Raw genomic sequence first — 25,878 nt, 5'->3', positions numbered from 1 at the left:
AGTGAAGGACCACTGGTGCTTATCTCAGCACTGGGGAGGGAACAAGGTAGCAAGAGGGGCTGGGGGCAAAAGCGGGCAGAACAACAACAAAAACACACACACATCCTGCCACAGTTTCATGTTTTTTAATAAATTTAAGAACAGCCCCGTTCAAACCCTGTTCTGTCCCTCCCCTCCCCCCCCACCCCTCCCCAAAGTGGCAACAGCAAAAAACCAGAACTAGGGCTAGGAGTCATAATCCTCCTCGTCTTCCTGGGCTGGCGCAAGCGGCGCAGGTGGGGGCGCAACTGGCACCGTCCCCATTGGTGCAGCGACAGGCAGAGGTATTGCAGGAACCGGCGGGGAAGTGAAATGTAGATACGGTGTTGGAGCACTGCAGGGGGAGAAAAAGGGGGTCGCATTAGTGTGCAGGCCAAGGCACTTTTTCTGTAGATTGGGGGTGATGAAGATGTTTTCCAGGCCTGGGGTGTGTGCCTGTGGCCCTCCAGGTGCTGTTGGACTACAACTCCCAGCATTCACAACCATTTGCCATGCTTGTTAGGACTGATGGGAGTCGGGAGCCCAGGAATATCTGGAAGGCTGCAAGTCGTCCCTGTCCCCTCTAGGCTCAGAAACAGATCAGGGTTTCTTTGGTGAGGAGAACAAATAACAGCAGCCTAGACTTTAAGCCAAGGCAGGTGCCAGGATTGAAAGGGGCCATAGCAAAGTGGTATCCAGTCCCTACCCCCAAAACACACAGACGTCAACAGTTTTGAGGCAGCCGACAACAGCACTTGAATCCCAGCTTGACGGCTCAAAGGGCAGAGCTCCCAACCACAATTCCTGACACACTGCTGGCCAAATGCAATAAGCAGGAGCACACTGAAAATATTACGTGGAGAGATGTGTGGCAGGTCGCACAGGAGGAGGGGCGATGTGGGACACTTCCTCCTCCCCGTTGCTCTCGCTGTCTTCAGAGTCGTCCTGCACAGGCCGGAGAAAAAAAGGGTCACCATGGAACGATGCTATGCTCTTGATGCCAGCCTATCATTTACTCGGAGCAACCAAGCTAGTTGGATCCTGCAGCCACATCTTTTGCCCTTCTAGGCAGGCAGCTGAAATGTGTTTCCTGGGCTGCTTCCAGCCCAGCAGACCCAATTCACACTGCTGTGCAAGGACAGTGCACTGAACACAACAGGAGTGGGGAACCTGAGACTTGGCCCCCCTAAGCCTCTCCATCCAGCCCTCAGGACCCTCCCCCCCCCGGCCACACCCGGATGCCTCTTGCTTGCTTGGAAGGAGGGGAGAGGGGTTTGTATGTGCGCAGGCAAACTAGCCTACTGTACAAAGGGAAGACTCACCTCCATTGCTGGATGTGGCCCCAGGGAGGCTGCCTAGAAAGGAATGTGGCCCTTAGGCTGAAAAAAAGGCTCCCCCCTCCTGGGATACAACCAACATCACTGCCTCAGCCCACTGCTTGGAGGCTGGACAGTCTAAAACAACGTAAGAAAAGAGGGTGGAATATTGAGGAATAAACTGTGTATGTCTGATGAAGTTGGGCTGGAATCGGAGCATGGCATTGTGGGGCACTTGCCAAGGCCTCACTGCCCACCCACTGAGCCCCCTGGCTATGCTCAGCTCGCTCCTTGCGGTTGTGGCCTGCTCTGCTGCCCATCACAAGTGTGAGTGAGCAGGGAGGTCTCAGCACAACAGTCCCTGCCTGCCGGCCTGCCTTGCTGCCGCCTCCTGGGCAGTGTGGCCTGGCAGGCCCAGAGGGGAAGCATATGGGCTGTGAGCACAGTGGCAAGCGGGGGGAGGCCACAACTTCACCCCCCTGTGAAGAATCACCGCTGAGATGAGGCAAGGGTGGCTCCAAAAAAGTTAACCATCTATAGATAGCAGAAAGGGAAGGGGCCAAAGCAAGAGGGTGGTTTTTCCAAGCAAAACCACCAGGGGGATGGAAGCAGCCGCTTTGGGTTTCTGTTCACACAAACAGAAACCGAAAGTGAGTCAAGAGACTACATGGGCATCCACCAAGGGGGATGACGATACAGTTGATCCCCCTCCCTGGATGACCTGCTTCGTCCTCTCCGTGGTTTACACCACCCGGAAAAATTCCTGTGGGCGCCCATACGGTCCGCATTTTTCTGTGGTTCTTCAGGATTTCATTTAAAGGAGGGAGGGAGGCGGGATGAGGAAAGAAAGAGAAAGGAGGAGGAAAAACAGGGTCAGATGGTAAATTAACTTTTTAAAAAGTGTTTCTGGAGTGCAATTAGAAGAGGGTTTCAGTTTCTGAAGACACTCAAAACCACGCCAGCCCACCTCTTGCTCCGAGTCTGTGCCTGACTGCTTCGGATCCCGTCCTTTGCCTGGGCCGCCGTTCTTTCGCCCAGTGCCAGGTTTCCGGCCCCTAAACCAGAGAGGAAAAGAAAGTGGAGACAGGTGTGCGGAAGAGGCCTCCAGGTTAGGCTATGCAATGCGTTGTTCATGGGGCTGCCCCTGAAGACCATTTGGAAACCGGGGCTCAGTTGCTGGCTTTGACCTTTACTGCATTGCAAAGCTCAGGACCCCTATCTCTAAAGGCTGCCTTGCACTATATAAACCTCCTGAACCCTGAGATCATGTCCCCCATTGCCCTTCTCTGCATCCCACCTTTGAAGGAGTTCCAGAGAGTGGCGAGAAGAGAAAGGGGCCTTTTCTGTGGTAGCTCCGCACCTCTAGCATGCTCTCCCCAAGGAGGTCTGCCTGGCACCAACCTTGCCAGGCCAAGACATTTTTGTTTTCCTGGTCATTTGGGCAGCACCAATGATGGGATGTGTTGTTGTTTTTTGCTTTGACTACATTTTGAATATAATGACGCATTTTTATTCATTACTGCACCTCACTCGTGCTGTAAATTCCTTCAGGGATTTTTGCTGGGGGAGTGATTCATATAATGAAATACACCTAAAGCAAGCCTCCCCAGGGAAAGTGCAGACACAAACAGCGGCTCAGAAACTGATGCTCTGCCACTTGGCTACGGCCCAACACATGTCATGTGTAGCCACTGAGAGCTGAAATTCCTGGTTCTAGTCTTAGCTCAGCCGGACTGGTCTCTTGACAAGGCTGGGGAAGCTGCGGTCCTCTGGAGGTGTCTTTACTTAATCTCCCACCATCCCTGGTTGGGGGGTTGATGGGAGTTTGAGCTCAACAATACAGTGGTGCCTCGCTAGACGAAAAGAATTCGTTCCGTGATTCTCTTCGTCTAGCGGTTTTTTCGTCTTGCGAAGCAAGCCCATTGACAGCTTAGCGGATTAGCACTACAGCTGTCAAGCGGCTTCAAGCGATCAGCTGTTAAGCGGCTTAGCAGCGGAACAGCTGATAAGCGGCTTAGCGGCTTAAGAAAAGGGCAAAAAAAGCAAAAAAAAACCCGCGGGGGGATGCAAGATTTTTTTCGTCTTGCGAAGCAACCCCATAGGGAAATTCGTTTTACGAAGCGCCTCCAAAACGGAAAACCCTTTCATCTAGCGGGTTTTTCGTCTTGCGAGGCGTTCATCTTGCGGGGCACCACTGTATCTGGAGGGCCTCCGATTCCCCATCCTCAGCCTCCCACTCACAATTTAACAAGGACAATACTACCCAACTTGCAGGATGGTTGCAAAGGTTCCTGAAGCAGAAGCAAGCAAGTATTCATATTATGGGAAAAACCTCCCCATCTCCCCCCTTTAGCAAAGATCAGATTGGGGGAGAGGGACAGAACTTCCTCCAGTGTTTCCCATCCCACCCATTATAAAGGAGGTTATCTTAGGCCAGATCAGATTATTCATCCATCTAGCCCCGTACTGTCTACTCTGTCTTGCAGAGGCTGTCCAGGGTCTGAGGCTGAGAAGGATCTTAGCCATCTCCTGCCAAATGGCCATTTTTGGGAAAGTGGAGAGATGCAACTGGGGATCGAACCTGGGACCTTATGCTACGGGGGCTTCGCCTCCCTTCCTACCTCCTGGAAACTTTCTCCCCCTCCATGAGGTTATCCTCCGCGTCTCCTTGCATATCTGGCACGGAGGCAACAAGGTCCTTCAGGAAGTCAAACTGTTGCTCCAGCTCTATGCATTGTTTCCTGCAAAACCAGATGACGGGCTTAGATGGTAAATCCAGACACAGCTGATGCAGTGACAAAACTTCTGTTTAAAATCAGGGGGACGGGGAGACAAGTTTCTAGCCCTCATGGTTTCAAATAAAGGTTACTAGATTTGTGAAGGCAGGCAGCTAGCTGCCTTCAACTTCGTGGGACTGTTGATGTTTCTCCAATGGGCCAGGGACCATCAGTGGGTCTTAAGTCTACTTTCAAGGGTGCTTCAGGGCCACAGCTCACACAGTGCTTCCTCACTCTTCCATTGTGGCCTCTGACTTTTGGGAGGAGCAATGCCAGCAAACCTGTATGCTTGGTAAAGGTGGGTGGGAAAGAGAAATAAAGAGAAAGAGAAAGAGGCAGGGGAGGGAAGGAAGGTCTCACTCCTCTGAAAGGAAGAAGACAGAGGAGGTACTGAAGGAAATCAGAAAGAAAGAAGGTTAATTTTTTTAAAGTAAATGAAATAAAAAGGAATATGATAACAGTCTAAAGCTGCTGCAGAAGGAAGAAGTGAGTGTAAAAGGAGTGGGCAGAAGGAATGAGAGAAACTGGGAAGTTTGGAGGGGGGAATTAGATACATGTATGAAAGAAAAAGACGAAGTAACAGGAGGTAAGTAAGTAAAAAATACTTTTGAGAGGCATGCTTGGGGGAAATAAACAGTTTAAAATGAAAACACTTTCTGCACTTCAAGCCAAAGCACTTGAAGCTCAACATATTCTGCCTGATACGGGGAGGCTGAGCTGCAATACTTCCACAGCCAATGCCTGTGCTTACTTTGAGGAAAGCTGAACTGGGGAACTCCTTGCCACAAGGAATAAACACATTTCCAAAACGGGATTAAAAACCAAGGAGAGACGATGTCAGTAATTGCCAGCTGATTGCACCAACTCTGCCTCCATCCGCCACCCTTTCATGACTGGCTCTGCCCCTGCCCCTTGATGTGCAGCCGGTACTCACAAGTGCGATGTGGTCATGGTCTTGGCGTTCCTGGACTGCGTCACGTGACAGGCCTTCTTCAGTAGCGATTCTAGAAAGAGCTCCAGTGCCCGAGCTTGGGGAGACCTACAGTTAAGGGATGCTGTGAAGGGAGCCACTCCCCCCAAACCCCCTGACAATGTGCAGAGCGTGCAAAGCCTCACACAGGAGGCTGCCTGAGGTCAGATTTGTCCATCCAGTCCTAGGGAACTTGTCAGGCCCCCCAAATATAGTGGGACAACAGCTTCATCCTCATCCCTGAGCACGGGCCATCCTGCCTGGGGCTGACTAGCAGCAGGTCACTGCTGGGAAAAAAATTCACATATTGCATCCAATATGCTCCTTTGGTTTTAGATAGTACATGAGTAAAGGTAAAGGTACCCCTGCCCATACGGGCCAGTCTTGCCAGACTCTGGGGTTGTGCGCCCATCTCACTCTAGAGGCCGGGAGCCAGCGCTGTCCGCAGACACTTCCGGGTCACGTGGCCAGCGTGACAAGCTGCATCTGGCGAGCCAGCGCAGCACACGGAACGCCGTTTACCTTCCCGCTGGTAAGCAGTGCCTATTTATCTACTTGCACCCGGAGGTGCTTTCGAACTGCTAGGTTGGCAGGCGCTGGGACCGAACGACGGGAGTGCACCCCGCCGCAGGGATTCGAACCGCCGACCATGCAATCGGGAAGTCCTAGGCGCTGAGGTTTTACCCACAGCGCTACCCACATCCCGCAGTACATGAGTAGACGAGTCTAAAATGCCTGGGACGCAAATTTTCACAGCCCTCTAGCGGCAATGGTGGCTCATTTACCAGAAGTAATTTATTCAGTGTTAGCTCTGGAAGTGTATTCACTATTCCAGGGGTCAGCAAACTTTTTCAGCAGGGTGCCGGACTATGTTTTGAAAAAAAAAAAAATGAACAAATTCCTATGCCCCACAAATAACCCAGAGATGAATTTTAAATAAAAGGACAAATTCTACCCATGTAAAAACACACTGATTCCCGGGCCTCATTTAGAAGGTGATTGGGCCAGATCAGGCCCCAGGGCCTTAGTTTGCCTACCCATGCACTATTCTGACCAAACTATGCCTCCTAGAGCAAAATATATGTAGGAGGCTTAGTTTGGTTGGAATCGAATTCCTATAGGTTCCTCAAGCCATCTCCTTGGGGCAAGACACATTCCCCCACTTGGTCTCCTTGCACTTCTCCCCAAGGCTTGGTGGGCGGGCAGATCCAGGCAATGTGACGAAAAGGATACAGATAATCACAGGAACAGCCGCCGCCACCTTGCCAATCTCCTCGTCAGTCTGCATTATCTTCTTGATTCGAGCCTTTTTAAAAACAAAAAATGGAGAATGGAAGAAGGTATTAAAACGGAACCCTGGCTTCTCAGATTTCAGCTGGACTTAGCCAAACAGCCTGTAAGATCTAGAAATTTTGTTTCCTGAGTTTGAAAAAAATTCAACTTAGCTGGTCACAAAGCTGAATCACATCCCTGGTAGTCACCACATTTTACATGCCTGTGGAATCACAGAATACAACCCCCACCTCCAACCACTCGATAATAACCAGGGCCTTGAACTGGCGCCTTGGAAACTAGCTGGAAGACCAAATTTGACACACTGTACTTCACCCTTATTAACAAGGGAATGCGGCTGTGTGCATGCCATCCATTTAAAGCACATGACACCCCCCCCCAAAGTATCTGTAATTTATTAAGGGTTCTGGGAACTGTAGCTGAGTTTAGAGTAATCTATAGTTCCCAGGATTCCTTGGAGGAAGCCATGTGCTTCAAATGTGATGTGTGTGCATGGCCACAGTGGTGGTGCCTCACTTCCCAACAGGGTAAACGACAGAGGGCATCAGTGCCACCGGTTTGCCAGCTAGCTCCCAAGTCTAGTTCAAGGTGCCGGTTATAATCACTGCAGAGGTGACGTTTGAACTGGAGGCTTTCTGCTTAGGTGGAACAACCACTCATTAGGTGGCCCTAGAAGCAAACACTAGGAAACACTTTAGAAATTGAAGAGGTAATCCTGGAACTCAACCTCAGCCCAGGGGATCATCTATTTTGGAAGACCAATGGTCCAACTCTGTAGACCACAGAGTAAAAAAACAACAACGACGAAACCTCCAAGGGCTCCTCTGAGCACATGCAGAGTGCATCCCCCAGATAACTATTAAGTGACTTGGACTGGGTGACCAAGGCTCAGCATCTCTCCTAAGCACTAAACCAGGGAAGGGGAACCTATTGCCTCTAGACTGATGGGAGCTGGGGCGGCCATGGATTTCCCCAGCCCTGCACTAAAGCCTTCCCCTGAACCCTGCCTTGGCACCTGGGGTGCAGCAGGGAGCTGCCAGTGAGCAACCAACTTGGGTAAAAAGACACACTGCTCTCGGGAAGCTAGCTTTTCAGCATCGCACCCAGGTTGTCCCATGGGTTGGCAGGAAGGACTGTGCTGCTGGGCTTGCTGAAGGACAGCCCTCAGGCACCCTTGTCTGCCAGAGTCAAGAAAGGCTAGGATCCACTGCTGGGCAAGAGAGTGGGGCACCTGGGGCATTGCGATGCTTGAAGTGGAAATGCCCAGCCTAGCTTCATGGGGGTTGGGTGGAGAGACCCATAGTTCAGCGCCAGAACACAGGATTTGCATGCAAACTCAGTCTTCAGCATCTCCAGATCAGTGTAGACCAGGAGTGAGGAATGCTTTTTAGGCAGAAGGCCAGAATCCCTTGTGGACAAGTTTCCAGAAGGGGGAGGACCAGAGGCAAAAAGCAGATAGAACTCCTGCCTTTGTGGAGCAGGCTGCATTCCGACATGCCAAATTCACACACACAACGCGCCCTCCACCCAGGCTAGCAAGAGGCCTTATCTCAGTCAAGGACATTTCTCAGCCGAGCCAAGACAAAACACTCAGGGAAGGCGGGGAGGAAGGAAGGCCAGTATGGGGTGTGGCCTGGGGAGCAGATACTGTCAACTGAGAGTCCCAAGGTCCCGGCTGAACATCTTAGAGAGCCCCATCTGCTCCCCAGCATGAGGTTCCCAATCTCTGGTTTATATTGGGCTAGGTGGACTAGTGCAGTGTTTTTCAACATTTTTTGGGCAAAGGCACATTTGTTTCATGAAAAAAATCATGAGGCACACCACCATTAGAAAATGTTAAAAAAATTAACTCTGTACCTATATTGACTATATATAAAGTAATTCTCTTGAACAGGAATCAAATAAACACAAAGAAAGTATTTTATAATTACTTTATTATGAAATAGTAAGTAAACAGAAATATGAAAAATTATAAAATACTTTATTTTTAAATCTTTCGAATTTTTCAATTTTTCCCAAGGCACAGCAGGCAACATCTCGTGGCACACTAGTGTGCCGCGGAACAGTGGTTGAAAAACACTGGACTAGTGGTCTGACTCTGTCTAAGGCAGATTCAGGCAGGTAGCCGTGTTGGTCTGACGCAGTCGAAATAAATTGAAAAATTAAAACATTGTCCAATAGCACCTTAGAGACCAACTACCGTAAGTTTGTTCTGGGTATAAGCTGAAGTGTGCGTGTCTAAGGCAGTTTCCTATGTGAATTAGCTGTTTATCCAGAATCATGAGGGCAGGAGTCTTGTTTCTGTTTTAGGGTGCAAGAACACATGATTTACATGAAGAAGGTCCCAGATCTCCAGGTAAACCCCATAACCTCCAGTTTAAAAGGATCAGGCAGCAATTGATGGGAAAGACGCTGGCTGGCATGAAATTTCAGACCGAGGAAGAGGATTGATGGGAGTTGGAATTTACCAACATCTGCAAAGTCACGCGCTTCTCAACCCTAAGGAAAGCCCAATCCTATGCATTTGTGCTCCGAAGTAAATCTCATGGGTTTTACAACTCTCATGCTTGTACAAGTCAAAGGATAGCAGGACATGTTCCAGGAGAGGCTCACATGCGTCCCTCCAGATTTTTAAAATTTTAATTTAATTTAAAAAATTAATTGAAATATAAAATCTTACATTCAGCTAGGAAAATTAAACCAAATTGTTTTTCAAATGACAAAGCAGAATAAAGTAAAAATTAAAATACATAATCATATTCATCTTCTTATTATGTATTTTGTGTTTTTTATATTGCAATTTTAAGTTGTGAACCGCCAATAATAATAATAATAATAATAATAATAATAATAATAATAAACACTGTCCCAAAAGGCAGTGAAAAGATAAAACAGCCAATGTTGTAATAATGTCCTATGCAAATGTATCATGAGTCCATCCATGCTCGGAATACATGTGGGTGATCAGCAGTCTCTTGATCACTCAATCACAAAAAGGATTTTGGGACCAAGGAAAGAAGGAAGGAAGGGTAAGAGGTTTTATAAAATGATGAAAGGTGCAAAGAGACAAAAATAATCTGTCTTGCTCCAAACACAGGAACCCAGGTTTTCCACCAAAATTGTCCAGCAGCAGCACTTTGGACAGAGAAAAGAAAATGCACACCCTCTTCAGAAAGCCCTTCTACAAAAGAGGCACCCACCAAGTAGCCTTACTAGAAGACCTCAGGTTGGCCCAGGACCCAACAATCAACATTAGCAAATAGCAGAGGCAGTGGCGTAGCGTGGGGGGTGCAGGGGGGGCCAGCCGCACCGGGCGCAACATCTGGGGGTTAGGGGGCGCAAATCCACGGGTTAGGGGGCACAAATTACTTGCCTTGCCCCGGGTGCTGACAACCCACGCTACGCCACTGAGCAGAGGAAATAAACTCAGACTTATTCCATGCCAGGAGAGGGAAACCTGCTTCCCTCCAGGTGTTGCTGGACCACGGACCATGCTGGCAGGGGCCAATGGGGGCTGCAGTCCAACAACAGTTCTGGAACCAGTGGCCATGCAGATGTGGGCAGACTCCAACTCCCATCAGCCCCAGCCAGCATGGTCAATGTTCAGGGACAATGGGAGTTGTAGTCCCAACAACTTCTGGAGGGTCATGGATTCCTCAGGAGCCAGATTGTATCTTGCAAAGGCCACAGAGAGCAGAGGGCACATCTTCCACAGGGGCTACAAAAGCCAATTTCCATTGGGGAGGGGGCTTGTCTATCAGGTCAGGGAACCAGTTCCTGTTCAGTTGTTGTTGCACGACACCTTCCGTCATCCCTGACAATTGACAAGGGACCACACTGGCTCTGGCCAATGAGAACTGCAATCAAGCAACATCTGGAACTGCATCAAGCTTATTCGAAGGAGGATTTTGTTTTGTATTTTATTGGAAAACGGGCTACACTCACTGAATTCCTAAAGCAGAAAACCTCTCCTATGGGTTTTCTCTTCTGTGCGGAGGGATCAGTTGCCTGTGTGTTCGGGGTTACATTTTATTCCCTGGGGCAGGAAGGCAGTGGGAGTGGGGGAGGCAGGCTTGTGTGTCTATTCCAGGAGTGGGGAACTTTTGGCCTTCCAGATGTTGCAGAATTATGACTCCCAGCCGCCAATGGCCAGGGGGTGATGGGAGTTGTAGTTCAGCAACATCTGGAAGGCCAAAGCTTCCCCATACCAGGTCTATTCTAATAAACAGCAAAAATAAGGGGTTCTTAAGACTTCTATAGGCAAGCAGGCACGAGTGTCTTTTAGGGAGGGGGCTGTATTACCTGCTTTCTTTTCTCTCACCCCCCCCCCTTCCACATCTTGCTTGAAGCATATGGGAGGTACGGGGGGCAAGTAAAAGGGAAGTAATTCATTTGACGCCTTGATTAATTTATTTAGGCAGCCACCCTAGCCGTGTCTACTCAGCAGTTTCAATGGGGTCCCCCCTCCCCAGCTTCAGGGGGCTTAAGATCGCAGCCTCAAACTCTCTGGGGATTCTGCAGCGGCCGGGGTGGGGTGGGGAGGAGGGTGGCAGTCCGAGAAGCAGCCCCGGCACTTTTTGCTCCCTTCCTCCGGGGCAAGAGGGGCTCCGCTGCTGCGGGCCGGGCTTTGGTGCAAGCTCTACCCCGGGGTAAGGCAGGCGAGGGGAGGGCAGCCGCGGGGGATCTCACCGGAGGAAAGCGCGCATTGTACTTCTTCTTCTTGCTCGGCATCTCCTCTCCTCTTCCTCCTTCTCCTTCTTCCTCCTCCTTCTCCTGCTGCCGGGCCTGCAGCGAGCGAAGAGCCGGATCAGGATCACCTCGGAAGGAGCCGCCTCGCCCGACCCGGCCAAGCAGCCTCCGCCGCCGCTGCCGCCGCCTCCTCCTCCTCCTCGCCGCCCGCCGCGCGGGTCCTAACGCCGCCTGGATCAAGGCGGAAAGGCATGAATGGGCGCTCCTTCCCCCGAGAGCGCGAGGCCCATTCATAAAAACAAACCATCAGTAGACACACATCCTGCGGTGCCCGCGGAACAGAAGGAGCAAAAGGGCAGCAAAGGCTGGCTTGCCTGCCACGTCAAGGAACTAGCGCACAAAGCGGGAGCCCCCAGCCCATCCGCAAAGCGGAGATGGGGGAACCGGGGGCTCCGTACAGGTCGTTTGCGTGCAAACTCCCATCAACCCCGCCGGCCAGCAGGGCCAATGGTCAGGGGTGGTGGGAGTAGCGGGGCGGGGTAACCACTTCTGGAAGGCCTCCACCCCCTAGACTCGAGTTCAAAGTTAGGTAAGCAGGAGACTCCCTCCGCCCCCGCCCCCGCCCCCCCAAGTAGAAGCTCGAAGGGGGACGGAGAGGGAGCTTCTGAGCCACATGCACGCACGACTCGTTTCATAGGAGCATGGGGACCACGAGGGTCATTTAGGCCACCCCCCTGCAATGCAAGAATCTTTTTGCACAGCGTGGGGCTCCAACCCACGACCCTGGTCTTAAGAGTCTCATGCTATCCCGCTTCGAAGTAGTTTGCCATTTAAGAGGCTTAATCATGCTTACTTGAGAAGGGAGTCCCACTGTGTCCAACGAGGATGACTGTCAAGTAAATGTTCATAAAATAGCTGCCCAAAGATGAAAGAAAAAAGAAAGAAAGGGCAACAACTATGATGTAACAATCAAATGATAGCAGCAATTAAAAAAATTCATTTGAGTACAAGACAGCTGCCATTAACAGATAGATAAATTGATATAAGGCTGCAATCCTTCTGCACAGGCTTACCCATAAATAAGTTGTTTACTTGTTAAAGCACAATCTTTCTGTATTCCCAGAAAGAAGTCCCACTGGGTTCAATGGGCCTTGTTCCCAGGTAAGTGGGCATTAGATCAGCCTTATGTTATAAAGGCTTGCCTGAAAAGTATATTTATTTTAAAATTTTGAATTAATTTCTGTCCTGCTTTTCAATCCAAAAGGAAAACCAAAGGCAGCTTCTTTTGATATGTGAAAAGCACAACGATAAAAAGTATTGTCCAAAAACACGAGGCACCTTGCAGAAAATAAGCAGCTTTTGGTTGGTTGGTTCCTGCCTGGATGGGGAACCCTTGTACGCCACCTTAGGTTCCACGATGGAGAAATGACAGAATATATATGTAGAAGAAAACAAGTTAAATAATGTGGGGCAGCTTCCATCGCCTTCAATACACAGGATTGCTCTGTTGTTTCCATTCCAACAACAGTGTCATTAGCTGGGTAGAAACACTTATGACAAACTTATAAGGTATGTCACAGTGTCAGTGCAGTGAGAGAGACAGCTTGCCTACAATGCCCTGGTATCTTCAGGAATTGATCTGAGATCTGATGTAAAGACTTTCTGACCTACGGGTTACCAAGTTTCCTGAGCGGCAGTGTTGGGGAAATCTAGGCTGTTGGGATAATGAGCTTAAAACCAGTTTCAGATGTACTGTGTACTCAATTCGTTCTGCGCCCAAAGTAGCAAAAACCATTTTTCCTGCATGATTTGTGTACTGTACATAAACAATTTAAAGGTGTGATCCTAAGCTTGCCATTTCTGATCCAGCAAACCACCCCCTCGGCCCCCCAAAAAACCAGGCCTCTGTGAACAATCAAAGCTTTCCAGCTTGTTTCCTTATATACAAGCTTTTTACTTAAAAAAAAGAAGCTGAGGAATGCCACTTTGGACCTGTATGCTAGCTCTGCTCACTTGTAGCACAGACTGAACAAAACAGTAGACTGCTTATTCATTTGTCAGATGAGACTTGCCAGTTAGTTTTGATGCTAAATTTCCCCCTTTTCCTGCAAAATAAAAGTAGCAGCTGTATTTCAGAAAGGACAGAGAAATGCAGGATTTTAGCCCATTTGTGATAGGGGAACAGCACGCCCTTCCCAAGGGCTGAAGTCAGGAGTTGGCAACATCTAGCACCTGCCAGTGCCTGGGGGGAGGGGATAATGCTGTCTCTGCTGCTCCTGCTTCTATTGCCATCCATTCACTTCCAAAGTGGGGGCAGTGAGGGGCAGCAAAGCAATAGGAGCGAGCAGAAGGAAAAGCAACTGCAATGGTTTGATCACTATCTGCCATCTTTCTCTAGGCCACAAAGGGAACTGGACCCTGATGCAAGAGGCTGAGAGCAAGTGGGCAATTTCAAGGCGGAGGAGGGCACTGAGGAGCCCCAAACCTAAACCAAGAACTCAATCAACCAACCATTCATACAAAAAGAAGGGAGTAGTAGCAGGAATGAAACATGACTTTAGTTTTTTAAAACACTGCGCCACAAATGCAAATACAGCCCGTAGTTATTATCCCTATATTGATGGTGAGGTGGGTGAGCTGCCAGCTACAATGGCTATGTTCTGCCTCCACCATGTAGAAAGTATGCCACGGATTTTGAATACCATTTGCTGGGAGTCAGAAGTGGGGAGAGTTGCTGTTGCATTCAGAATCTGCTTGGAGGCTTCCCAGAGGTATCTAGATTGCCACAGTGAGAACAGGATGATGGGCTAGACGGGCTACTTTTATATTCTTATGAGGGGATTCCAAGGTAGCCCTGTGCTTGTCCTTTTTAAACATTTGGGCATGTGTGTGAGAGAGCCTCTAAGTGACAGCCATGTGGCCCTGTTTGCCCCGTTACCCTAGGCTTTTAGAGCCTGTGGCTTACATCTGCCCTGCAATGTTGTCATCTTTATATTGCAGTAGTGTGTGTGGCTGAGAAGCTCAGAATGCAGTGCAGCCCAAAATGCTTCCATCCTTAAATTATTTTATTTAAGGAATTTACACCCCACCCTCCAATAACATTCCCAGTTCTTCCCAGTGGCTGAAAGTGAGGCTTACAACAGCCCTGCAATGATATTATCCTCGCATCGCGGGTACTTGTGTGGGTGGGTGATGTTTCAGGAGAGCACTGCCAGGTCCCCGCACTGCAGATGGGCGGGCTGGGGAGCCGTGGTTATACCATGAAGGGCTGCGATGCCAACGGAGCTCTTAACATCACATCCGACGTCAAACTAAACTGGTTTTCCGCTTTATTCCCCAGTGTAAACTACGAAGGGATTTCAACGTAGCTGCGCCTAGAGCGATAGGGACCCACCTCTCAACAAAACTCAAAACACTTAGGCGCAATCCGGAAGAAAGCGGGGGGGGGGGACCAGCCCTTCTGCGTCACTTCCGGTATAAAATGGAATCCTCCGCGCGCGATACACGCACAAACACCCCGCCCTCTTAGCACCCTGAGCACATTTTAGAGGGGGGCTGTTGCTCCATAGAGAAGCCAACTGCTAGACCGGCACCACTCCGGACGCCCATAGGAAACAATGCCCAACATGGCGGGTTGCCATTTGTGAGAGGAGATGTGTTTTAAACCCACCCCTGTGCCCTCAGATATTTTAGGTTTGGGACGAAGATATAATACTCCTCAAATACTGGGAAGAGCAAAAAAAGAAGCCCCTTTTTTTTCGGAAGATAGCAAAAAAACTTTGGTTCCCTTACCTCACTTCCCCGGCACTTCCTGTCCCCTCTCCAATGCATTCTCCGCATAACTTCCGGGCTGTGCCGCCTACGCCAGGCAGTTGGTAAGGCAACGCCACTCCAGGCGGGGCTGCTGCGAAAGGGGCTCCGGCGGCGGCTTCTCTGGAGGGGCCAGGAGAGACCCGCTCTCTCGCGCTCCTCTGTCTCGCCGGGGAGGGCCAGAGAATGGAGGGGGCTCCCGTTTGCCTGTTTATTCCAACGCCTGCCGCTCACTGCAGTCATTGCCAGTAACGGTTTGCTTTACGGTGCTCGGAATGCTTCGCCTCCATTAAGCTTCTTGTTGCACTGAGCAGCCCTGCAAGGTAGGCCAGTGTTATCAGCCCTAAGCGAGGGGAAAACTTCCTGGATGGGTCTTGCTTAATTTTTATTTTTGGCATACTCCCCACCCTTTCCATAAGCTCCTTTGGGCGACTTCTTAACACACCAACTGACACTGGCAATTTCTTTAGTCACTGCAGTGTTGTTGTTTTTAACAGCCACGCTCCTTCTGCAACCAGCTTATTGCTATTCCTTCCTTAGACTAAAATTTAATGCTGCCTAAAACGGCCCCTAAGTGAGGAGCTGCGTAGGTCTGCATGTGGTTATTTTTTGTAGGTTCCCCTCCACAATTAAAAATGTCTTTGGAGCACCTTTGCGTTGCTGCAGTTAGTGTTGCCTTGGTAAATGGTAAATATGTCTTAAAGGCAGGGGTGGGAAACCTTTATCAGCAGCTAAAGGGGTCACGTTCCTTTCTGGGCCACATGGCAATGATGAGCAAAGCCAGAGGCAAATGTGGGCTGAAATGCAGAGTTTACCTTTGCACAGTAGGCTAGTCGCACACCCCTCCGCCCATCTTCCATCCAGACAAGCAGTTCAAAAGCACATCCCATCTTGCAGAGGCAGATTTAGGGGAGCAGGTTTGCCTGCACTGGCACCGAGCTGTGAGGGCAGCCACAACACTTAAGTAGAATGAAGTTGAGTGCCAGGGATATGCACCACATTTTGGCACCTCACAGGGCGCTACTAAAATTTGAAAGCCCGAAATCCAGACAGAAACGTTTGTAGTGAGAAGCGGGTTGAGTGAAGGGTCTGGATTGGGGAATAGATCAGAGGGCCAGATAGCCAAGCCTGGAAGGCTGCATTTGGCTGCTGGGCCTGAGCTACCCTGTTGTTGTTGTTTAGTCGTTTAGTCGTGTCCGACTCTTCGTGACTCCATGGACCAGAGAACGCCAGGCACCTCTGTCCTCCACTGCCTTCCGCAGTTTGGTCAAACTCATGCTGGTAACCTCGAAAACACTATCCAACCATCTCGTCCTCTGCCGTCCCCTTCTCCTTGTGCCCTCCATCTTTCCCAACATCAGGGTCTTCTCCAGGGAGTCAGCATTAAACTATACCATGCATTAAACTATACTGATGCTTTTACATTGATAATGTTAAGTCATTACTAACTTAAACTTTACTGAATTCAGTGACTAAGCCTGGATCCAACCCTTGGTGTGTAGTGCTTGAAATTGTTGCGTGTGTGTGTGTACAAAACGTTTAACTATTTGTATTCCATTTTTACTACTTGGAACGTATTGTGGTTGGAATGTAGGAAGCTGCCTTATACTGAGTTAGACCCTTGGTGCATCTAGCTCAGTATTATTTAAATTGACTGGCAGAGGCTCTTCAGTGTTTCAGACATGCACCTCTCCCTTCTTCTAGTACATGTTGCTCTTCTGTTATCCTTGCAACAAGGTTTTGAGGCTGATCAAGTAGAGAGCTAGTAACTTTATGTAGAAGGCTGCCTGCTGAGCTGGGGTTTGCAGCCAGGTCTCACATCCAAGGCTAGTGTTCTGCACCATACTGCTCAGCAGTTTTGAGTAACTAAAAAAAGAAAAGTATGTGTGATGGTGAACTTCAGTTGCTACTGCTCACTCTGGAATTCCTGTTTTATAAATTCCAAGCTGGGTTACAGTTACAGATAAATAGTTACTGGACACGTTTGGTAATGACCTCAGGGCGAGTGAGGCTTGGCCTCAAATCTCTAATCTGTAAAATGGGACTGTGTAGAGAATTTGCCTTCTTGACTAGTTGTATGAAGGAAGGAAACATTGCAAGCTAGGATATATGACAGCAGGGACCAGGCAGGCTGCCTCTTGCTTATTACATTTTGCTTTGCCCTCTCCTTCTTTGTCAGGTGCCCTGCAGTGCCATGTCCAGCCAGGATGATAAGACAGGGAAGGAAGCTGCTTTTGCAGCAGAGCAGCTGGCTGCTGAGTCCATGGCGGCAGATATGGACCCCTGGGTAGTTTTTGATGCTCGCAAGACTCCCCGGGCCGAATTCGAGGAGTGGCTGCAGACCTACCAACCGTCCCGTGTGTCCCGGTTTGGTGACCCCGAGTGCAATGCTGAGCCGGTGGGTTGGATAGCAGTGTATGGGCCCCGTTTCTGTCCTGAATCTGGTGATGTGGTAGGGCTGCAGGAGGACTGGGAGCTGCTGCAAGCCAGCGGGCGCCACATCACCTTCGACATGGTCAAGGAGCTGGCGCTGAACCGGCGAGTGCTGACTGGGAAGTGGCTCATGCACCTGGATAGTGGCTTCAAGGTGGACCATGCCTGGTGTGGCATTGCCCGTGCGGTGCTCGATGGGCGCATTGGCGTGGCCAAGGTCAGCCCCTGCTGCCCCGACTCGGAGCGCAAGCAGGTCATCTGTGTATACACAGACGACTTCACAAATGAGGAGCAGGTGCTGGTGGCTGATGCTGTGATCCGCACCACAGGGGTCAAATGCTTGTTGTCCTACAAGCCTGATGTTTATACCTACTTGGGCATCTACCGAGACAACCGCTGGCACCTTTGCCCCACCATCTACGAAAGTAAGTTTGATTTGGAATGTATCCCTCGGCGTTCGCGCATCACCAACAAAGTGAACAACATGGAAGTGACTTAAAACGTGTTCCTTTGGATGTGTGGCCCTTCCAGGGGAATGGTGTTGTGGCTGGGAGCTACAAGTCCCAGTGCCCCTCCCCTTTCGCTCCCCCTCAGAGAGACCACATTACAGTTGCCAAGCACAGGCCGGCAGGGATGCTGGAGGCAGGATTTCAGCACTGGGTAGCAGCTGCCTGCATTGGTCTTCCTGCAGCCACAATTAAGGACACCTGAATTTTTCTTTCAATGGAGTGTGCTGCCTTCCTTGTTTTCAAGAACTTCTTACCAGGAGTGCATCACTGCACTTCTTCCTCAGTTGCCTGTGCGTATGCTTTCATATCCCCTTCCCCAGTGACTTTGGGTATCAAAATAAATGCACACACTCCCATTTCATGACAGGTCATAAAGATTGCTGTAGCAGTCAAAAAAAAAAGGGGGTGGCAAGTCAAATCATCTCTTATTTGACAAATCCTTGCATGTTTAGGATATGAATACCCAACATGGTGTCTTCCAAATGCTTTGGTCTGCAACTCCCAGCATCCTTGACCATTCACCATGTTGAGTGAGGCTGATGGGAGTTTTAGTCTAAAACACCTGGAGGGTTTGGCTACCTCTGTGCTAAGAGGCGGCATACTTTCTAACAATGCAAAACATTCCCATCTTGTAGAATAATCTAAGCAGACTATGGGGAGTTCTGTAAAACACAAAAGTTTGGATATTCTTGCTTCCAACAGTTTCATCTAATTTTGCCACAGGTTCCCCAGGCCTGCCATAATGCCTGGGAAAAGTAGTTTCTTGGGAAGTTTTTCATCAGAAACTACTAATGGTTCACCAGGGAGGTGCTGTGTAGTTTTGAAAGAGGAGCTAAACATAGACACTATCCCAACAAAATGTGTTGGGAGAACAAGTTTTACTCATTTAAGGGAATGTCTCTCAACATTTCTTTCCTCTTGAGGCTGTGGAAAATAAATTTGATTCAGCAGCACTTGCCTACCTGTAAAATAGGTTTTTAAAAAATAAAGTGATTTAGTCTTCTTGCTGAATGTTTATTGCCAGGAGGGTGTGTGGGAAGAGAGAATGGAAATGGAAGAGGCCAGCTGGCACCAGTCTTTGAATTGCCTCACTTGCAGTTTAAAGCTAGTTCCTACTCAGGAAACTTTGAATTTTTAAAGAGGCTTCTATACTAGGGTTGCCATAGGTCTGGAATTTGCCAGACATGGCCAGAATACGGCAGTCAGAAGCAGTGTCTGGGTGGAAATGGCTGAAATTGTCCTGGAAAACCCGGACATATGGCAGCTCATGCCGGAAGTCAATATTATGGTGAATTCCCCCCAAAAAGCTCAACTTCCATTTTTTAGATTTTGCAAAACAAACACCTCAACTTTTTGTCTGGATTTTAACTTTTTGAAATATGGCAACCTTATTATGCAGACTAAGTATGCTTATCCTTGAGAGGGGAAGGGCTGTGGCTTAGCAGTAGATTCAGTCGCCAATGACATCTCCAACTGGAGCTGGCAATGTCCCTTGACTCAAAGCCCAAAGAGCTGCTGCCAGTCAGTGTAAACAGTACTGAAAGAGGAATCATTGTTCTGACACAGTATAAGGCAACTTCCTATGTTTCTGCATTACGGGAACTGAAGGAAGGACCTGAACATTCTTGCACTATGGTGAACCCTGTCCGTGCTCTTCAAATAACCAGTCGTACCACAAAATGAATTACCGGCATGTGCAGCAGCTGTCCAGTAGTCAGAATTTGCTTTCTAGCTTGTGCATGCAACTACCATTTCAGGCAGCCTTTCTAACTGAGGGCAGTTTGTTTGGGGATTTTTGTGTGAAGCTTCTCCCCTTCAAGATACAAATGTAAGGTTGTTTCAGGGGCACATGGCTGCCATCAACCCCAGACAGCATGGCCAAAGAAGCCCAGGGAAAGTGGGAACTGGGGGTCCAGCAATATCTAGAGAGCCCTAAGTTGTCCCACGCCTGGGCTTAGGGAAAGAGCATGATGCATGTATAAACCGCACCTTCTACTTCCCTGCTTGATTCATGCAAATTGTACATGTGGATAGGGATATCTTATTTAATGTTTTGGAAGAAAAGCTAGATAAGGGTTCATAAGTGTCATAATTCTATGGGAGTGCAGGCAAAAGTAATAAAAGAAAATGGCTTTGGTTCCAGAAGCTCTTTCCATTAAACAAAAATATTCTGATCAGCTGGGAAACGGGAGGGAGAAGCCTAGGAGCCAGGAAGGCTGGCTGAGCAAGATGCAAAGAGGTTGGGTGCTTAATGTAACACTCTTCGCACCAGCAAAGCCAAAATGAAAAAATCCGAACATCACAATAAATTATACAACCTGAAAGAAAACAGGCACACCTATACGGTGTGCACACCTATGCTCCAGTGTTCCTTTGGTGTGCAGTAATACCAAGCCCAGGAAGCGAGAAAAAATAAGGCATTACTAAGCTGTTTTTTGTTTTAAAAAGCAGCACAATAGGGTTTATCCATGCCTACCAGATAAGATGTTTTGGATTGTAATTCCCATCGGCACCAGTCAACATAGTCAATGGTCAGGAGTGATGGGACATGACAGCTTCCTGGGGGAAGGCTCCCAATTTGCCCCTTTAAGAACCGAATAGTCCCCACGGCTTCTGGATTTTATGTGACTGGGGTGGGGGTGGGGAGAATACCAATACTGGTTTGAGGTGGCATTGCCTGCAAATTAAGGCCACAGTTTCCAGATCTTCCTTCCACAAGTCCTTATGGAAACCACACCCCAATTCCACGATAAAAAGAAAACTGCCAGGCTGAGGCTTCAGTTTATTTTTAGGAACCTGCTATAGGAAGAAGAAAGCAAGAATTGCCACATCAGATAACAAAAAAAGAAGAGTGAGACAACTGTGGACCAATAACAGCACTTAAGTGGTTAACTATCTTGACACACCCACCCACCCTTAAAAAATGCAGCAAATAGTATTTAAAAAACAAGGCGCAATCCCACCCCCACCCTGGACATAACCTTGGCTGCCCCTGCTGGCTTGGCAGCTGCTTTCCCCACCAGACCCTGTTGGCAGCAGGCATCCTAACCTGGGATAACTGGATCTCTCTTCCGTTTTAGACCTTGTGTCTGAGTTCAGCCATCTGAGGCTTTTGGTCTGTCTTCCCACTGAGGAAGGGTAAGATTATCCTGCTTCCTGCTAGCTTGTTTTCCCTCTACGTGGCCTAAACTGTCTTGCTTTTCTTTGGAGGGGTGGCATGATTTGGGGGCTGGCAGGCACTGGGTTCACATGGAGGGTCTCAAGCCCTCACCCTAAGAGGAAACTGAGCAAGGCTAGGGCCAAACAAAGCCTGCAACAGAAAGGCACCAAATGTCCCATTGCACCCCCTTATAGTAACGGCATATTTTCTGAGCGGAAAGGCTCAGAGTTGGCTTCAGTACGGAAAAAGACGTCGCCGCCCACATCCTCATGCGATTTCCCATTGTTTTATCCCCCCCACCCCCCGCCACTGGCAGGCAAGGTGGAGGCCTAGAGCAGAATGACTGGGTCTGCATCCCTTTCATCCACGAGGCTGGCTTACCCCTCACAGCCTTGTTGCTCTTTCTGGCTTTAAAAAAAACCCTTATCTTAAGAGGAAGAAGTCCTGTGTGCGTGCCACAGAGACTGACACAAATCCCCAGTTAAGGCCAAGGACACCAAGGTTGAAAAATAGCCTGTGTTTTGCCACCACAAGTCCCATGTCTGTATACCCACAACAGCCTGATAGAGTTAAGCTATTCCTTCTACAGCAAAGGACCAACAAACGATTCCAACTCTTCCCACGTCTTCAAACATGGGTAGAAGGGACAAACCCTCACGGCCCTGGAGATGGCTGTAGGGTTTCACCAGGAAGGCCTCACCCACCAGAAGAACCTTGGGCAATGCTTTAAGGCACTCCGGAAACAGTACAGAAGTAGCTTTGCTTTTAAAATATCCTGGTACAGCTACTGTAGCATTTAGAACTGTGTGGCTTTTCATAAAAAGGTTAGAAACAGGTTTGACCTGCTGATTTTTTTTTTGCTTGCTGGCACAGTTCTTTAAAGCTTCTGAGCTTCCGCTCCCCCTTAATAATGTTTTGTTTGGCATGAGGAGGAGAAGGTGCTGGCTGGCGAGTTTTCAGAAGGCAACCATGGGAAGGAGGAGAGATTCTTCCCCTTCAAACAGTCAAAAACACACACAGCTCCATAGTTCTGGAAGGAAAACAAGCCTTCAGTAGGGAAGCGAGAACTGGCTCCGCCGTGTTATCAAATGTACAACGCCCACTTCACTGGTGGCGGGGAGGAAAGAGACCTCGCCTCTGCCTAAAAGCAATGGTCCAGGCCTATAAAAACCTCATGTTCCAAGAACCTAGAGGTTGCCCCCACCCAAATACATCCTTGAAGGATAGTCCATCCAGCGGGGGGGGGGGGGACCACCAGAGAGGGAGAGAGTTAAGTTGGCAAAGTCTACGCAAACAAAGAGTGGCCACCCGGGATCTGGAGCCCAGGGACAGAAGCTGGTGGTCCTGTGACTCCACCCTTATGAGTTCAGCTGGTTCAGAAGAGAGTTCAAGTCAAAATCTACCATGGAGGAAAAGCTTTCCTCAGCAGGAAGGGCCCCCGGAAGGCCATTGTAGCAGCTGGCACCTGAGCCGCCGCCACCGCCCCCTCCACTGGGCTCCCCTTGGGCTCTCCGCTGGGACACCAGGCGGCTGATCGACTCTGGATAGGTCAGCAGAGTGCCTTGGTTGTCCTGGAGTGCTTGCTGGGCGGCCCCTTCTGTGAGGAGCTGGCAGAACTCGGCTGTGTTAATCCCCTCCAGGCTGGTGTAAGGAGCATCATCCAGGATCCCCCCAAGCTCCATGCCCCCAGCATCCGCCCCTTCGAAGTGGAGGTGCAGGAAGGCGTCTGCAATGCTGGCTTCGGCCTCCGACTCAGAGGGCTGGACCCGATGGCTCACGCCCAGGCCCGACAGATCTTCCATGTTCACCGTGCTGAAGCTGGACTGTGCAGCTGCGGTCGGAGGAGGAGCCGCCGCTGGAAGTGGGGCATGGCTGGGCCCCGTGAAGTAGGCGGGAGAAGGGTGCACCATGGCCTGGGGTTTGGAGGTGGGCAGTGGGGTTTGCCCTGATGCTCCCATGATTCCTGGGACACCTGCAAGGAAGATCAGAGAGAGGAGATGATGACAAAGGACACATCAGCACTCTTGCATCAGCGAGAGAAGCGCCAGGGCTCCTGACCTTCCTGGACTCCCAGCTGGCCAGGGTTTACCGGCCAGAGGATCTCAGAGCTGGTGTAGGATCTGCCCACCAGCCATGGCTTGGAAACCAAGAAGCAACCTCGGCACCAATGCAAACACCTAGCATGTATTAAGGCAGAGTTTCCCAAACTTGAGTTTCCAGACTACAATTCTCATCATCCCTGACCACTGGTCTTGCCAGCTAGGGATGATGGGAGTTGTAGTCCAATAACCGATGGAGACCCAAGTTTGGGAAATACTGTGTTAAGGGAAAGGGAGGGAAGAAGTGTATTCCCAAGAGTGGCTCCCAATTTTGCTGGGAGCCAGTGCTGCAACATCCACTCAGATGTGGCATTTTCTTTCTCTCTTTCAAAAACAACAACAACTTGCCAACAAGTTTCTAGTTTTAAATGCTGTGATTGTGGACTTTATAAGTGTATGTTTCCTAGTGAAATCCTAGAAGCAAGCCAATAGGAAGCTGCCTTCTGCTGAGCCAGATTCACTGGGGCCCTTCTCACTCAGTACTGTCTACACTCTGACTGGCAGCAGCAGTTCTCCAGGGTTTTAGGCAGGGAGTCTTTCCCAGGCCCACCTGGAGACGCCATTGGAGATTGAACCTGGGACCTTCTGCATGCAAGGCAGATGCTCTGTGCCCCCTCACCCAGCAACAGTTCCAATCATCATTCAATGGGGGAAATTGCCAGATTGTGTTACATGTTTTTCTTTTGAAAGCACAGAATATAAATAGCTTAGAGCAAGGGTGGGGAGCCTTCAGACCACGAGTCAATCTCGGCCTGCCATGGGGTCCAATTTGGCCCATCACACCCACTGACACCACTGGTGATGCCAGCTGCTGGGTTGGAGGACAGGGTTCAATCCTGCTTTGGGTGCACTGCCCTGTTCTCAGGATCTTGCAGCCTAGGTAGCAGGATTTAATCTCCACCCGTCTGCCAATGAGCACAGGTTTAAAAAGCCCCTTTCCCTTCTCCTTTAAGCGGGGGGAAGGGTGGACAGGAGCTGAATGCCAACCAACAGTTTGAACAGAACATATACAACTCCTAAGCTGCTAGTCCATATTGATGTCATGGGACAAGATTCCCAGCCAGACCAATTTTCCTCGTAAGCAAGCTGTTAACTTGACAGAAGGGTTACATGAAAGGAAAGGTTAGGCATTCCTCACCGCTGATGTTGGGCCGGGCCAGGCCATGTTTGGGAACAGCAATGCGGCGCTGGGAGCGAGGTTCTGCAGCTCCGACTGTTGGGAGGGAACAGAAGGGGTCAGAACATGCAAAATCCTCCCAAGAGCCCAGCAAGGCTTCAACCCCCTCCCCCCCCATGTATGGACACCGGAAGAACCTTCACCGTGAGGGAGACTCTTTGTCTGTCTTGCTTAGTATTGCCTGCTCTGACTGGCAGAGGGAGGGGGGGTTCCTTCCCCATCACCTGCTTCCTGATCCTCCTAAACGGAGATGCCAGGGATTGAACCTGTATGGAAAGTGTGAGCTCTTATTTACTGAGCTACAGAGGAAGCAGTATCCCCCCTGCAACATCAAACCCAGGTCTCATGAGATTCTAAGGTATTCCACCTCCTGTGCTCCTCTCTGTTGGAGGCCAGTGTACTAAGAAGAGCAGGGCATGGCCCCCTCAGCCTCAGCCATTCCATCTGCCTGCCTTTTTACTTGCAGGCAACTCACAGGGTGGCTCTGCCTGCTGGGATATTCCTCCACAGCCCTGCTCTTGCAGAACTTGGTTAGAGGAGGAGGATGGGGACAAAACTAGGAGGAGTAGGCTCCACCTGCCATGGGTTCTGGGCTCTGTTTTCCTGTTGGTCTCCCTGCCTTCTGCCCCAACAGTCCCAAATGGGGCCCAGTCGCCAATGTCTCACCCCCTTGAAGGTTCTTCAACCAGCCACACCACCCTTTTCTTTTACCCCTCTAACTCGAGGCCTACCTGCAAAGGGTGTTTTCTGAACAAAGTTCTTGAAGGTGCCAAGAGTCCGTTTGCGTTTCTCGTCAATACGATTGAAGTCACCTGTCCAAAAGGAAAGGGGGGGGGGGAGAATAAGGACACATTTGCTTTGAAAGGGAGCTGATAATGTACTCTCCAATCATAGGCAATGACTGAGTAACAGGAGAGCTGGAGACAGGGAATCACGCCTGCACACTCACAGCGGCGTTTGAAATTCGCCAGGCACTGGGCGCATTTCACACCTGACTTTTGGCCACTTGTGAGCAAGTGAAGATGCCCGGGTGCCAGGACGGTACCTGACGTCTCCACCACCTGGAGGCGCATCCCTGGGGATCCTTGGATCTTGCCTGCTTTCACACACTAGCAACACACCCTTTCAAATGCTCTCTGTGGTATTTCATCTGCGCAATCAGAACTTTATTTCAGGAAGCAAAAATTCACATTTAAAAGTATGTCTTTTGAGCCACTGGGCCCCAAAATGAAAACTAGGCATTCTGTTTTGGCAACTGTAACCCTGATTCAGGGAGCCCTTTGGCACCTGACATACATCTGCGTTTCTGAGCTGGCTCACAGCTGAAAGCTTTGACCCTAAACTCATAGAGCTTAGAACCAGAGCATGCAAGAGAGGACATACCTTCATCAGGAAGATAACGGAACTCCATGGGCCCACTGACTTCCTTGTCGGATGGGCGACGCAGCTGCATCTGGACTGTCACCGGCTCCCGAAGGGTTTGGTCCATGTACGGCGGGGTCTTGAAGACGATGGCCACTTGGCGATGGACGTCGGCTTGGGAGAAGGAGCCCTTTGCCTCCCAAGAGTCCTTGAAGAAGCGGACTTCGATGTCCTCTGCAAAGGAAGCGAGGGGGGGAGGAGGATT

The 25,878-nt window shown here is 49.7% G+C and overlaps 3 protein-coding genes across 6 annotated transcripts in view; 1 reads left to right on the top strand and 2 right to left on the bottom strand.

Annotated features, from left to right (window-relative positions):
- Nucleotides 1–109: 109 nt before the first annotated feature.
- On the bottom strand, nucleotides 110–14,877 carry DRAP1 (DR1 associated protein 1). 2 transcript variants are annotated; one of them, XM_083716355.1, is made up of 9 exons: nucleotides 14,842–14,877; nucleotides 11,917–11,978; nucleotides 11,064–11,294; nucleotides 6,315–6,387; nucleotides 5,046–5,139; nucleotides 3,956–4,075; nucleotides 2,302–2,389; nucleotides 875–963; nucleotides 110–373 (listed from the first exon to the last, which is right to left on the bottom strand). In XM_083716355.1, the coding sequence occupies exons 3-9, from the start codon at nucleotides 11,103–11,105 to the stop codon at nucleotides 226–228; spliced, it is 654 nt and encodes a 217-aa protein (XP_083572481.1). In that variant the 5' UTR covers nucleotides 11,106–11,294; nucleotides 11,917–11,978; nucleotides 14,842–14,877; the 3' UTR covers nucleotides 110–225. The 2 variants fall into 2 exon arrangements, with proteins under 2 accessions (XP_083572481.1, XP_083572480.1); XM_083716354.1 differs by lacking the exons at nucleotides 11,917–11,978; nucleotides 14,842–14,877 and having other exon boundaries at nucleotides 11,064–11,497.
- A 15-nt stretch (nucleotides 14,878–14,892) lies between these two features.
- On the top strand, nucleotides 14,893–18,817 carry LOC310833665 (UPF0696 protein C11orf68 homolog). 2 transcript variants are annotated; one of them, XM_083716359.1, is made up of 2 exons: nucleotides 14,893–15,196; nucleotides 17,053–18,817. In XM_083716359.1, the coding sequence occupies exon 2, from the start codon at nucleotides 17,068–17,070 to the stop codon at nucleotides 17,803–17,805; it is 738 nt and encodes a 245-aa protein (XP_083572485.1). In that variant the 5' UTR covers nucleotides 14,893–15,196; nucleotides 17,053–17,067; the 3' UTR covers nucleotides 17,806–18,817. The 2 variants fall into 2 exon arrangements, with proteins under 2 accessions (XP_083572485.1, XP_083572486.1); XM_083716360.1 differs by having other exon boundaries at nucleotides 15,106–15,206; nucleotides 17,064–18,817.
- Nucleotides 18,818–20,585: 1,768 nt separating this feature from the next.
- Nucleotides 20,586–25,878, bottom strand: part of RELA (RELA proto-oncogene, NF-kB subunit) — a 31,747-nt gene continuing 26,454 nt past the window's right edge. For both annotated transcript variants that reach the window (XM_083716294.1, XM_083716295.1), the window contains exons 8-11: nucleotides 25,635–25,847; nucleotides 24,983–25,063; nucleotides 24,213–24,287; nucleotides 20,586–22,947 (exon numbers count right to left, since the gene is read on the bottom strand). In XM_083716294.1, the coding sequence (XP_083572420.1) occupies nucleotides 22,334–22,947; nucleotides 24,213–24,287; nucleotides 24,983–25,063; nucleotides 25,635–25,847 (983 nt within the window). In that variant the 3' untranslated portion in view covers nucleotides 20,586–22,333. The remainder of the gene's footprint in view (nucleotides 22,948–24,212; nucleotides 24,288–24,982; nucleotides 25,064–25,634; nucleotides 25,848–25,878) is intronic.

This window comes from Podarcis gaigeae (genome assembly GCF_964106915.1).
Source record: "Podarcis gaigeae genome assembly, chromosome: 16".
Lineage (NCBI taxonomy): Eukaryota > Metazoa > Chordata > Lepidosauria > Squamata > Lacertidae > Podarcis > Podarcis gaigeae.
The sequence above is the reverse complement of the archived record's forward strand: the minus strand, read 5'-3'. Positions and strand labels throughout refer to the sequence as shown.

What these genes read in the sequence shown, in the direction of transcription:
- DRAP1 (XM_083716354.1), bottom strand. Translation starts at nt 11,357, where the DNA reads ATGAATGGGCCTCGCGCTCTCGGGGGAAGGAGCGCCCATTCATGCCTT. An exon ending in ACCATGACCACATCGCACTT is followed by an intron (nt 4,076 to 5,045) that starts GTGAGTACCGGC and finishes CTGGTTTTGCAG; the next exon opens with GAAACAATGCATAGAGCTGG. An exon ending in GCACAGACTCGGAGCAAGAG is followed by an intron (nt 964 to 2,301) that starts GTGGGCTGGCGT and finishes CGGCCTGTGCAG; the next exon opens with GACGACTCTGAAGACAGCGA.
- LOC310833665 (XM_083716359.1), top strand. Translation starts at nt 17,068, where the DNA reads ATGTCCAGCCAGGATGATAAGACAGGGAAGGAAGCTGCTTTTGCAGCA.